Source organism: Biomphalaria glabrata, chromosome 4 (genome assembly GCF_947242115.1).
Source record: "Biomphalaria glabrata chromosome 4, xgBioGlab47.1, whole genome shotgun sequence".
Taxonomy (NCBI): domain Eukaryota; kingdom Metazoa; phylum Mollusca; class Gastropoda; family Planorbidae; genus Biomphalaria; species Biomphalaria glabrata.
The window spans coordinates 40,813,028-40,826,953 of record NC_074714.1 but is presented as its reverse complement, the minus strand read 5'-3'; the positions used below and the strand labels follow the sequence as shown (position 1 = coordinate 40,826,953).

General features: G+C 32.0%; 1 protein-coding gene across 3 annotated transcripts in view; it reads right to left on the bottom strand.

Annotated features, from left to right (window-relative positions):
• The window catches only part of LOC106070666 (uncharacterized), a 42,688-nt gene that overhangs the window by 15,024 nt on the left and 13,738 nt on the right, over positions 1–13,926 (bottom strand). For all 3 annotated transcript variants that reach the window (XM_056027115.1, XM_056027116.1, XM_056027114.1), the window contains exons 18-35: positions 13,026–13,119; positions 12,768–12,881; positions 12,212–12,522; positions 10,328–10,418; positions 10,083–10,220; positions 9,424–9,570; positions 9,245–9,304; positions 8,976–9,130; positions 8,611–8,704; positions 8,348–8,478; positions 7,878–8,040; positions 7,107–7,327; positions 6,384–6,464; positions 4,512–4,792; positions 3,739–3,917; positions 2,938–3,089; positions 1,958–2,047; positions 1,494–1,687 (exon numbers count right to left, since the gene is read on the bottom strand). In XM_056027115.1, coding sequence (XP_055883090.1) covers positions 1,494–1,687; positions 1,958–2,047; positions 2,938–3,089; positions 3,739–3,917; positions 4,512–4,792; positions 6,384–6,464; positions 7,107–7,327; positions 7,878–8,040; positions 8,348–8,478; positions 8,611–8,704; positions 8,976–9,130; positions 9,245–9,304; positions 9,424–9,570; positions 10,083–10,220; positions 10,328–10,418; positions 12,212–12,522; positions 12,768–12,881; positions 13,026–13,119 — 2,696 coding nt within the window. The remainder of the gene's footprint in view (positions 1–1,493; positions 1,688–1,957; positions 2,048–2,937; positions 3,090–3,738; positions 3,918–4,511; positions 4,793–6,383; positions 6,465–7,106; positions 7,328–7,877; positions 8,041–8,347; positions 8,479–8,610; positions 8,705–8,975; positions 9,131–9,244; positions 9,305–9,423; positions 9,571–10,082; positions 10,221–10,327; positions 10,419–12,211; positions 12,523–12,767; positions 12,882–13,025; positions 13,120–13,926) is intronic.

Genomic DNA, 13,926 nt, shown 5'->3' with positions numbered 1-13,926 from the left:
AGAGAAAATACAAATATTCTCAATCAAGTTGGGCAAAACTTCAAAAGAAATATAATAGCCAAACTGGATTCCAAGTTTTGACAATAATCATCACACATTAAATAATGTTAAAAAAAAAAAAAGAAATACCTAAATGACTAGAAAATTAGAACTCAAAGCTACTGAGAACTATTCAAGAAAGTTACAAGATGAAATAAAAGTCTTTCTTTAGAATAAGTTTTCTTTTTTTTTTTTTTTTTTGGAATAAGTTTTTTAAAGCACATCTTTCATGCTGTAGCAGGCTTAATGCACTTTGGTCTGACCTCTTTTGTGGACATGTGAGGGGGGAGAAGGAAGTATTTGGAAGGAGGTTTTCATGCTGTGAACACAACTCAGCTTGAGCTAGGATTTGAACTTGAGCCTCCTTGATAATAGCTATGCAGTTTATGGCATTTAGCCCCACATATTTGTTCAATTACAAATACAGTAAAACATTTAACGAGAAAAGACCAGATAAATATTTTTTTGAAAAAAAAAAACAACAAAAAACCAGAAAGAACAAGGTTACAAAAGACAGTTTGTGTGGAAACACAAACTCAAAATCGGCCCGCGAAGTGGTCCACCCAGGCAGGCTTCAATATTTTCAGAAAGAACATCCAAATGAAATTATATCAAAGACAAATGAGAGATAAGAATGGAGAAAGAAGGTTAACAGATCTTGTGTAGTGCCCCAACGGTCCCGCAGATCAAAGGATAGGTGAAAGTGAATATAAAGTTAGATGTGATCTTAACTAGTTTCCCTTTTAGAACTTGTGGTCTATAGAACAGATGATGTAAAGTTCATCTGTTTTTGTGGCCTACGGTTAACGAGGGTGTCATGTAGCCAGCACAACGACCATTCGCCTTTACTTTTCCCCAACTAATGTCAGGAACCCATTAGAGCTGAGTGAGGCGCCCAAAGATTCCAAAGTTGAAAATCCCAGTCTTCACCAGGATTCGAACCCAGGACCCCAGGTTCGGAACCAAGCGCTTTACCGCTTAGCCACCTTGCCTCCCCTGGCATAACTGATGTCTTATAATTGATCTCTTTGTTTTGAAAAGGCATAATGTCTTATACAAATCCTAACAAAAATGTAAGAAAAAAAAAAAAAAATATCCGCAGTAAATGAAGATAGATTACTATTCGTTTTAAATTAGGTCTAACTTATAATGCATACTAATTAGCTTTTTCTCTTTAAAAAACTGCTTGCATAACTGATTTTAAAAATTAGATTTTTCGCTTTCAGAAAAAAAAAAGTAGCCGTTGCATCAGAACTTTGAATGGTCTAAAATATTGTGATGTCGGATTTTCAATATCTTTTCTAGTTTACGAGATCTAAACGAGACAGATGGACAGACGGACAGACATTTTGCACAAAACTAATAGCGTCTTTTCCCCTTTCGGAGGCCGCTAAAAAAATGATTTTAATGTCAATGAGGATGTGCATAAATGAACAATTAAAAGTTGAACTCACTCAGAGCCTTGCTGACATCCTTTAGATCTAAGAGAACACTGCCACGCTTGGATGTTTCCAGTGCTTCATTCAATGACTCTGGCCCACTGTGCATTTTAGAATCAGTGTCAGAGAACATGGCACCAGATGTTCCAGACTGCAGAACATCTTCCATAAGTAGAGACACTCCAAGAATTTCTCCATTGGCAACATGTCTGAGAAACAAAAAAGGGACATACTTTTATGTCTTCAATAAATAAATACTTTATTTAAATAACAGTTTATACCTACATTACATAGATTGTCACATTGAAAGTTTATGTATAAAGCTAACAGTTTTTTTTTCTCTTTTATTTTTTGGCAATTACATTCTGAATTAACAAATAAGTACTTTCCTTTTGATAGTATTAAGATAAAAGTTAATTTTCTATTTTAAAGGAGACAATAGTTCATAAAAATAAATGAAACAAGAATGTGTTCCTTACCTTTCAACATCAGTCAATCCAGCCAAACATAACATAATATAGTTCTCAATTCGAAACCACTGCCAGAAGGCACAAGGAAAAGGTCCATTACTAAATAAATAAAAAAGGACTGATTAAATCACATTTTTGTTCTTCTGAATTTATTTTTAAAATATTTATGAGGGCTAGTTTCTTGGAAAAGAATAGATAGACACCTTTGTTTATACCTACAACTTGCAAAACAAAAAAAAAAAAAAAAATTTTAGCCTATCATAGATACAGAAATAATTTTTTTTTCAATGCAAAGGTGATTAAAAAAGTAGTTTCTAACCATTTCAATAGACACCAAAGATTAATTATGATAATTATGATTTGTAAATCTCTTCATTCCATGCAATTTAGAGTGTGGGAAAAAAAAGAATAAAGCATTTCACTGAATATTATAACCTATAAGTCAGATTAAAATTCAATTTTCAGATAAATAAGTAACAAAAAATATCTTTTAAATAATAGAATTCGATCATAACTATTTCTATTGCTATTAATAATAATAACAATGACCTTTATGTCATCTGCCCTATATACCACAAGGTCTGTAAGGGGAACTTTCCTTTTTTTTCAGTTCACACAAATCTAAGTGGGTAACTGACAGTAGATGGGGAAAGTAAAGCAGTCATTGTGCTGGTGACATGATGCCTTATGCCTTTGTTAACCATCAGCCAAAGAAACAGATGACCTTTACATCCTCTGCCCTACAGTTCGCAAGGTCTTTAAGGGGTACATAGCTTTTTACTACAGTGCATTACACCTTACAATACATTATATGGAAACAAAATATATGTTCATAACAGTTTCATTAAACATTTCATGTGAAGTGTTCATCAGAAAGTTGAATTTTATTAAATGATTTAAATGCCTAGGGAAAAAATGCATTTGGAAATTTGTTTTTCAAATATAAACCATAAGTAACTCAATTTTCCTCATTATAAAAGGTACATTACCAGTTAAGAAAAGATCTGAATGGAAAGATCTGTTTGGCCAGCAGATCTCTAGCTTCTAGAGGCTCGGGTATAGTCATGTAGGTAGCCATCAGACTCTGCCTCTGAACATTACTTATAGCTGACAGAGCTGGGAACGCATTCTGTACTATACTCTATATTGGAATATACATTTGTTACTTTGTTATTAAAAAATGAGCTTTTACAAAATAAAAAATAATAAAACATTAAATATTAGATTATTTTTATCTAAAATAACAAAAATTGTAAAATATCATATCTGAATAAAAGATAAGTTCCCCTTTCCCTTTCAGACCTTGTGGTCCATATGGCAGATGATGTAAAGAGATCATCTGTTTCTGTGGCCTATAGTTAACAAGGTTTAACAACATCCTTTACTTTTCCCCAAATAATGTCAGGTACCCATTAGAGCTGGGTAGTTTCAGAGGCATCCAAAGATACCAACATTATAAATTCCAGTCTTCACCAGGATTTGAACCCAGGATACCCAATTTTGGAAGCCAAGTGCTTTACTGCTCAGCCACCAGGCCTCAGAATAAAAGATAGCTAAGTAATGAGAATTTTAAAAATCTAGATTACTCTGAGTTTATTATTTACAAAGTTTTCCTTTTTTATTTCTACCTGTGTAATTCCATTTTTAATATTGGAAAACATTTACATGAAACTACCCAGAAGAAGGTAAGTTTTTAATTTATACAGTTTTTATAAATATATAAGGACATTATTTTGGTTGATAGCGTAGTCCTTTAATAAATATTTAATATGTACAATAATAATGATTACTTTGTAAGCCTGCACATTGTTGGTGGACAAGAAAGTGTCTGGCATAGAATTTCTGATGGCTGTATCTAGCTCCAGGAACATGACATTACGTTTCATTGTCAGAAGTTCCAATACATACTCAAGACTTGTGGAGTCTGGTAGATGTTCTATTTGTTTCTGTATCTCTCTCAGTTCTGAGCCTAAAATAAAAAAAGTTCAAATTTACTCTCTTTTTCCTCTGACCAGCCTTTAGTGATTGAACTGTAGTCTCTTATGCAGCAGTGCCACAGAAATTAGTTATGATGTCCTCCTTATCTGGTTCACATAGTAGATGCATGTCTAGCTAGATGAGACAAAAGGGTCTAAGATGGATTCCCTCAGAATTGGAGATTATTACATCCTAGCTGAAACCTACTGCAAGATGCCAAGGGGCATAAGTGAGAAGGGCTTGAATTAATGACTTTGTGAAGACAGTCTTAAGTGCGTATCGCATGACCAGGCAGCAACCCAAATTAAAATCTATGTTCTCAATTACATTTTGATTTTTAAAAAGTTAGATTATGACACTTGAAGTTATTGCTAATTAAACTGGCAGAAAAAGTTTCACAGAGGAAAAAAAAACACACTATGGTCATAAATTACTTTCCTTTGGAAAACAAAGGCTGCTCTATTTCAACTAACTTTTTAATTGAAAACAATAAAAACTTGGAATAAAACAAATGAGAATTTTTAATTAAATATTCTTTTCAGTGAGACTATTAAAAAACATTTTTATGAATACACAATTCCATTACCTAAGCCTTCAGTTCCTCCCCAATCTGCTGAAACAAACTCAATCTTGTCAGAACCTTTCCTAGCATGGGATGTTCCCAGTTGAGCATGAGCGCTGAGATACTGGAGCATGTCATGGAGGGCTGCAATGATGCTCACCGAGTAGGACAGTGCCCGAGAGCATGCATCATCCTCCAGTGTCTTGAACAGGACCAGGATTTCAGTGTAGTGGGGGATGAACCAAATGTTCAAAACATATCTGCCATCACTAGACAAAAGCCTACGAGGTCTCTTCTTAAGAACTCTGAAAGAAAGGAAGATAGTGAAGATAGGGATTTTGAATTTCTGAATTTTACGATGCCCCCTAATTCCATTTAGCCCTAATGGGTAATTGACATTTCTTGGGAAAAAGTAAAGGTGGTTGGTCATTGTGCTGGCCACATGAAATCCTCATTAATCTTGGGCCAGAAACAGAAACAGATGACCTATGCATCATCTGCTCAAGTGATCGCAAAGTATGAAAGGAAACTTAACTTTACTTTTTTAATGAAATGAGACATAAAAATGGAAGTAATCATTGAATTTACTTCAAAATAATAGCATGAATGTTGCCAGTACATTATATAAGAAAAAAAAAAAGAGTGTTTTATAAGCAGCCTGTGTAGGCCATTGTTTTGGTAAGCAATTTAGGTCAAAGGGCATTTTTTTAAAAACTTTTGAGCAGAACAAACAAGAGGGGGAATTTCAATTACAATAGCATTTATTATTTCTGACATATTAATGTCACTAATGACTTATTATACAAGTAATCATAATAAATATAAAGAACTAAGAATGCTCTTAGGTTAACAGAAAGACAGAAAAAACCTTCATGTTTATCAGAATTTATGAACACATATTAATGACCACAATCTTGTCTTCTCTGTTCAAAATATATATCAATGGTGTGGGCATATCCTGCCAAATTTACAATTTAAAAACACTAATGCCTATAAGATCTTGTCTTTAAAAATATGTTTAATAATATGCATAAGTAACTGATGCACTGATAAACACATATGACACATTATATTTCATTTTTAGCACATTACTTTGAAAAACAACAAACTTTATATAAGATAAGATAAGATAATTTTTATTGATCCAATCAAATGGAAATTCAGTTTGACTACAATTGACAACCTCAGCGTAACTACTGTACAATAACAATATAGATGAAAAATTAGGTGATACAAAAAAAGCAGTATTATCTCCCTTCTATGTCTTACTTGTATGTATTAAAGAATACTTTAAAGTAGTGTTGAAAAAATACAAGATATTGACATGCAAAAATGGTTGGCATATTTAATTTTAAAAACAATAATTTCTTTTCAGAAATTCATAAGTATTTATTGCACTTATTTTTAGCATGCTAAAGAATATGTGAAATCAGGATTCCAACAGTCTTTCTTTATATTTGACATCTAAACATGTTTAGGACTACACAAATGGGAAGCGTAGTTGAGAGGCTAAGTATACTTTAACTTGGCTACCTATGAAAAGGGCTTGAGGTTCAACACTTGACTCGAACAAGTTATATTTACTGAGCGCATAAAGGCAGCACGAAAAACCTTCTCTTAGATACCCTCTCCTCCCACTGGTCCACAAACGAGATTGGACCATAGCGCTCTAAACATGAAAGTAGCGCTATATAAAAGCTATAAATTATTTATTTTTACTGAAAGTGGCTTTCCCCTTTCAGGGACTGCTAAAAATGAGATTCATCTGTAAGGAAGGTTTGTAAATGTTTGTTAATATTTTAACTGACCTTGTAAAGAAGGTTTGTAAATGTTTGTTAATATTTTAACTGACCTTGTAAGGAAGGTTTGTAAATGTTTGTTAATATTTTAACTGACCTTGGGTCAGGTTTAAGTCCATCTAAACTGTCCTCTCCAGTTTTCTTTTCATTGGCTTCTCCCAGGACAAAATAAGTATCTCTAAAACAAATAAAAATTTTTTTTTCAATATTTTATAACTGAAAGAAAAACATTTGAACATTTTTTTGAGCCATAGTCCCATGTTACAACCAACACAAAACAAAAGGTAGTCCATAAAATATGTTACACCCTAAATACTGACTAAGCCAACACTTGAGTAAATAGTTGGTCATTTAACTATAACAGGGGTGTAGTGGTCAAGTAGTTAAGCGCTTGGCTTCCAAACCTGGGGTCCTGGGTTCAAATCTCAGTTAAGACTGATTTTTGAATTTTGGAATTTTTAGTGTGCCCCAGAGTCAACCCAACTCTAATGGGTACTTGACTTTAGTTGGGGAAAGTAAAGGCGATTGGTCGTTGTGCCTGCCACATGACACCCTGCTCGTTAACCATTGGCCAAAGAAACAAGACGGCCTTAACATCACCTGCCCTATAGATCACTAGGTCTGAAAGGGGAACTTTACTTTTTTTAAAACTATAACAGTTCCCACATCAAAACACTAATAATTTACAATATTTAAATATCTGACAGAACCTTTTCAATATCTCAAAAAACAAAAAAACAAATTAATAGCCTATTATTAATTAGAAAATATCGCTGTTACTATATCTCAAGAATGTGTTGGTTTGAGATGTTATTCCTACCTAATGCTTGGGAATTTGTCCAGAACTTTGAGTATACTATTGTAGTACACAAGTAGTTGTCCCCTCATGGAGGCATGAGCTACACGGCTGTGGAACCTAAAACAAAACTCAGAAATCAATTTCCTTTTCACCTTTTCCAACTCTTCAGGGTTCTTTAGTATGCTTCCCATTTGTTGCTTCTTGGAGACAAAATCATTCAGCATTAGATCTCTACTTGGTGTCTGTAAAGAACAGAAGTTGGAAACAAATTTAATGACTAAAATTATTTTAAATAATTCTAAATATCAAAATTAGTGTAAAAATAAATATATATATGTTAATAATTTTTTTAAAAATTTAGAATGGGGATAAGTTCTTTAATAAAAATAATTATTTATTAACTGAAATATTTATTACTTCAGATTTAAGAACAAAATACATAAATACTTTTTTAACACTATAAAAAGAAGAAAGGGTAATCCTAAAAAAAACTGGCTAGACAATGTGAAAGAATGGGCTCACTCCTATCTAAGCAGTATTCCACTAAGGACAGCTGCTGACTGGAAAGAGAGAAGGGATTTGGTTTTGTGAACCTACACTGCCCCTCATTTGAATAGAAGCAGAAATTCTAAATGGTATCAGGTTTTTATTGATTATATTGATTTGTACCTTCTCCCACCCCAGAGAAGAATAGTTCCTGAGATTACATAAAGTTATTGGGTTCTACCTTCTCCAGTTATTATCCCCAGAGAAGAATAGTTCCTGAGATTACATAAAGTTATTGGGTTCTACCTTCTCCAGTTGTAAAGAGAAGAAAGCTTCAGCTGCATGTCTACTTTTGTTGCGCTCAGTGTTATTTCCAGAGCTGATTGGTCCACTTGTTCCACTGGAAGTATTTGTCAGTTGGGTCAATGAGCTTTTCTCACTTTTAGTTTCAATGGGGCTGATTCTACCACTGAAAGTAGCAAATACAAATGTATAGCATGATGTTAAAAATTCTAAACCAATGATGAATACTTTAACTGATATCCTTCTTTTTAAAATAAAAAAATTAATATCCAAATAGCATTGCTGTTATTGGATTTTAATCCATTAGCACTTACACTTGTAGAACTGGGTTTTATGAGAAACTTTTAATACTGTACAAAAGTTCACTAGACATAATTTAAACATTTTCGTAAATGGAGTATTCTTTTTTTTATCTATGAAGCTTGATCACAAATGAAGAAAATTAGAAATAGAAACTAATAAGTTAAACTAACTTCTTCCTTTCTTGACCATTGACAGGGGTGCAGACATTGGCTTGTTGTATGGCTGAAGTCAGGGCATTTTTATGCAAAATCTGTGCTTGTAGCGCCACCTGGAAACTCTCCATACCACCCTGTTTCATCATCTGTTATTACAATAAACATTGTTATAAGTTCCATTTACAATTGTAGTCTAATATATATATATAGAGAGAGAGTGAGAGACTAATTACTAGAAGAAAAACAAAACAAGACAAAAGGTTTGACAAGACATTTACCTGCAAGAAGCCATCACGATTTCGAAATGTAAATCTACCAACATGCCCTTCATCAAGCTCATGTATAGCTAGCAGCAGACAGGAAGGAGAATATCTAGAATACAAATTTAATAAGGAAAGCCTTTTAACTGCAAAATCTGGTACAAGGATGTTATATAAAGTTTCATTCAGCTGCCCCTGATCTTATATTATTGGTTTCAATGTATCTTACAGTATCAATCTGTTTATATATATTAGTTTAGCAATTTTAGTTATTTAGGTGATAGAAGGGGGAAAAAATATATTTGAAAAATTGTTCCCTAACAGAACTTCAAAAATGCTATTGTGGAGAGACCAAAGTATTCTCTGACATTTCTCTCTCTTACTTGTCTACTGCTGTTTCATCTTCCTGTATGGCTGTAATAAACACTGGTGGAGGTTTCCCAGCTTTCTCTTTGTAATTGGCAAATTCAAACTGAACAAATCTGATGTTCATGTGGTATTCAGGAAATCCCATCTCAGCGGCTTGTTTTTTGTAAATCTTAAAAGAAATGTAAAAAAAAAAAATTAATCATAGAAATTTAAGAAACCGTTTATTAAAATCTTAGTTTTATTAAAATAAAAAACAAATTATTATCATGAACAGCTTGTGTACCTTTGATAGAATTTCACTTTCCCAAGCTGAATCAATCATTCTTTGTCGTAGTGTGATTATCTGAAGTATTGAGGAATAATGTCTTTAAAAGAATTATTTGTTTCAAATATAATGAAGTAATGATGCTATTGAAAGTTACAAACAACTTAAAAAAGAAAATGTATATAAAAATATCATACTTCCATAAGTCGACCAATGGTTTGAACCATTCCTATTTGCTTCTCTTTATGGGACCTTCGACCTCCTAGCTCCTCCTGCTGTTTGACTGAATACTGAGCTAACTCAGACATAAACAATGGATCTTCGGCAAACACAGGAGAAAATAACTGTAGGAATATTTTTGAAACAGATAAATCACAATGAAAGCAACAATTATATACATATGCTAGCAAGATAACCCATTCAATAACCTGATAGCAGTCCAAATGAAATAGAATCTGAATTGAAAAAAAATAAAACAAGTAATAAAATGGTATAAAATGCTTTCTTTTGTTAAGATGGCGAGCCAAACAAAAAGGATATCTGCCTGCAGAGCTCTTGGAATACTGAATTCAGAGCTTACCAATTTGTATTGTATAGAAGCATGAATATACTACCAATTTGTTATAGGTCTACTATTTGCTTTTGCATTCTCTACTTGAAAAGTCATATAGGGACCACCTTTCACAAATGAGCCCTCCCATACAAGCAAAAAAACACATATTTAAGTTTTTTTTTTTTTAAATATAACATCTTGGATTAAAAAATAAATATTTTTTTATAACCCCTAATTATATATAGATCTAGTTACTAGAAAGTATTTGCTTCATTTTGTTTTCAAAGAAATTTTGCTACTTACATCTTTCTGTACTTGCATTGAATATGTGCTGCCCAAGGGAGGCAACCCCTCCCATTCTTCTAGTGCAACTTGTAAGAGTTGTTTTTCCATTAGCAAGGATGAGGACAGAGTATTTGGCTTGTGTATTTCATGGAGTTCCTTGAGGCAAAAAAAAATAAAAAATTTAAAACTACATTGTTACGTAGTGTATGATAAATGGAATGATAAATGAATAATTATGGAAAGAACAATGTTTTGTAGCTTACCCAAAATGCATGTTTAAGAGCAAGTGGAATGCGGCTGGCTATGGCCAGTGTTGGGTGAAACTCCAGCATGTATACACTCTTAAGGGCTGGCCTGTAAACATAATTGACTGAGATGAAAATATGTTATAAAAAATCTTCCAAGCCTTTTCTTCAATTAGAGTTTTGTTATTGGGAATAATAGACACAAAAGAAACAAAAAATATGAATACTAATAAATAATATATTTATAGAAGAAAAAAAAATGTCAACACCATTTTGCAGTAAGTGATGAAAGTTAACTAGTCACATCACATAAAAGGGAAATGGTAAGTAAATATGTTTCAGCAGCTACACCAGCCCTAACCCTTGCCCTGAGTGCAGATTGTTACAGCTTTCTTTTGTGTAATTCTATTGAAGCTAAATCAACTAGTTTCTAACTACTGTATAGTCTTTCCTCTGGTTCTATACTAACACTAAAACAACTCTGTCATATAGCCTTTGTCATACACAGCCTTTGTTATCTCTTCACAAAAGCACACAAACTGCCCTAAACAAACTTACACACTTCTGATAATTCTACCAGTTCCTTTCAACTGACCTAAACAAGTAGAATTATTTTATACATACATACACACATTCAGCTTCTAAAAACTTTTATTAACCAAAAATAGGCTAAGAATGCTTTAATTCCAGACTCTCGAAAAAAAAATTTGTGACCTTTGTCACGCATCAATAAATTATGATAACATCTGAAGACCTGGTCGAGTAATAGGCACTTATGGATCTGTTACCATATGTGTTTTAAATGACCTTCATACTACATTCTTCCACCCAGACGATAGCTAAATCCACTGTCTTAAAAAATACAGACATTACTTCAATAAAGAAGATGATTATGTCCTATGCGTGTCACTGTGTCAATCCAGTCATCTATTTTAATAAATGACTTAAATTTTGTCAATTCATCGGTTTTCCTGGCTTTATATATAAAAGTTAAGATTGTTTCTTGGAGTGACTGAGGACAGGTGCTTTAGCTGTCATTGTGTTTTTTTACATTAAGCTTGTTCTTTCTTGTGATAGCAGGAGATTTTTTTATTTTAATTTGAAGCATTTTTGTATGTTCATTGGTGTTTTTTATTGACCTGTAATGGCAGAAGCCAGAGTGTTTCTGGGTAATTCTAGTGAGCAGCATAAAGATACTAACATTTTTTACTTAACTCTTTCAGTGCGGCGTTACTGTCATCGAGTAACTTTGCTAGCGCTGGTGAGTGCAGGGTTACTCTCAGTAACTTGGTTTATAATATTTATTTCACTCTTTTTTATTTTAAACTTTTTATTTCTCCTCTTTTTTTTATCTTCCTTGATGTGGGAGTGATCGTTCTTTGTTTTCATAGTAAATTGGATGCAGTACAAACACTTTTTTTTTTTAAAAAAGATAACATTATGTTAATGGTTCCTCTTTTTTACTTTATTTCCTGGGACCCAAAAAATTTAAATAATTCAATTTCTTAGTGCATTTGTTCATCTTTTATGAAATTTAAAGTGATTAAATGTGTTTAGTATTGTGATTTTTAAAATATGTATAGATTAAATGTTTAATTAAAAGGTTAAATCTTTCAGTATATCGATTTTTTTATGAATTTTAAAAATATTTTTTTCCATACTCAGTTTGAAATTAATGAAAAAAAAAATTGTGTTTGAATAATTTATTCAATTTACTTTACTTTTGTAACCCATTCATTTTCCTTTACAATAAAATCAAATAGGTTAGATTAAGTTATAGTTGTTTTAGTAACTCAACCCCCCTTGTTTGTTCCGGAAAACTCCATTTTTTCTATCGAAAAAATTCGCACTGAAAGAGTTAAAAGATAGTGGTTTATCTATAATGAAAAGAATGAGCTTTACCTGCTGAGATTAACAGCAATGGGTTGCTTTGGAATAATCTGATGAGGCAATCCATATTCTGTGTCTCCTTCTCTGGTTACTCTCTGAATGTACTCTCTTTGAGCCTCTATTTGTTTGTCCAAAATGGACTTAACCAGAGAAGCATGTTGCCGCAAAATAGAAAATTCTGTCCGATAGATGTGCACAAAGTAATCAGCTTCCAGGTCAAAACGAGGTCGCTGATGAATGATGTTGGTGATGACTTGTGCTAATTTTCTTTTTTCATCTTGATCATAAACATGCTGATAAGCCTCAAAATAACAGTCCAATAACTGAAAATAAAAAAAAAAGCTAGATTAGCATCAAAAATAAATTATCCCTAATTTTGTAAAAAACATAAATAACTTTAAGAACATTTTTAAATGTTAAGGAAAACAATGTAAACTTTTTAAACAATAAAAAGAACAATACGACATAATAGCTTTTAAATTTGCTTTTTAATTCTTGTATATTTCAATTTCAATTAAAAATGCTTAATGTTTCAATTTTAAGTAAGAATTTTAATTTTTAAATTAACCTCTCGCTTGCACTCCTGGAAGGATGCTTCATTGGTCCAAGCATCAAGGATCACTCCATATCTGTCAACATCTTTATGAGCGTAACTTGGAATGTCAAAGTCTCCAGCCTGTAGCTGAAAGTCAACAGAAAAATTTTAGCTGCAGAAGGACCAGGCCATCATTCTTCATCTTTGTATCACTACAGCATGACTTGATGTCATCATAATTTATATTTACCTGACAACTAGAAAGTATGGGGAATACATGTATAAACTTACAGAATGAGTTCTGGACAATTTTGTAGCTCTGCGCAAGTCTTGATCTTTTTCAATGTAATAGCTGGCAACCATTTTTAGTTCTTTTTCTAATTTACTAAATGATAAAGAGAAATATTTCACAGTCAAAATTTTGAAGAAGGGCACTAACCTTCCATAATGTCTAATTAAAATAAATCAAATAGAAAATTAAAATAATTTTGTGTTAATAAATAAGATAAAAGCAAAGATATAATAATTGATTTTAACAGGGTAAATGAAGAAAATTCTAATTTACCTCTGTAAAGTTTTGAGATCTCAAATTTAAATTTGAGTGCTTGCACTGACTACAATGTTAATGTAAATTAAACAAATATTCTGGCAATTACATAAATTGTTTCTTTTTTATTGCAAATAAGAACAATCTTTGTCAATACTTCAGCAGGTTAATATTTGCAGTATTTTGAGTTTCAATATCTGTGCCTGAATATTTTGAGTCAGATTTTGAGTTAGATTTGTGATTTATTCTTTTCTGTTGCTGAAGCCAATAAGTGCTTATGAAACTTTCCTCTTAACATTTTGTTTAAAATAACAAACATGTCAAAAAAATAAATATACAAAAATTGTACTGAAGATTTCAAAATGAGGGAATGTTGTATTTGCATTAATCTTAAATATATACATTCAAATAACTTTTTGTATCATAATATCAGAGTATTTTAATAAGATTTATTTGAATTTATTGATAAATAAAAGCATAAGAATTTAGCATTTATATTAAAGATTAAAATAAACATGATGAGTATTTAGTAATCCCTGTTAAACCAGAGTGCATTACAAGTTCAATTACATGCTTCACAAAAATGTCACACATTTCTTGAAAATCGTTCTTTTAGAAATCTATGATATGCCACACATTTCTTTA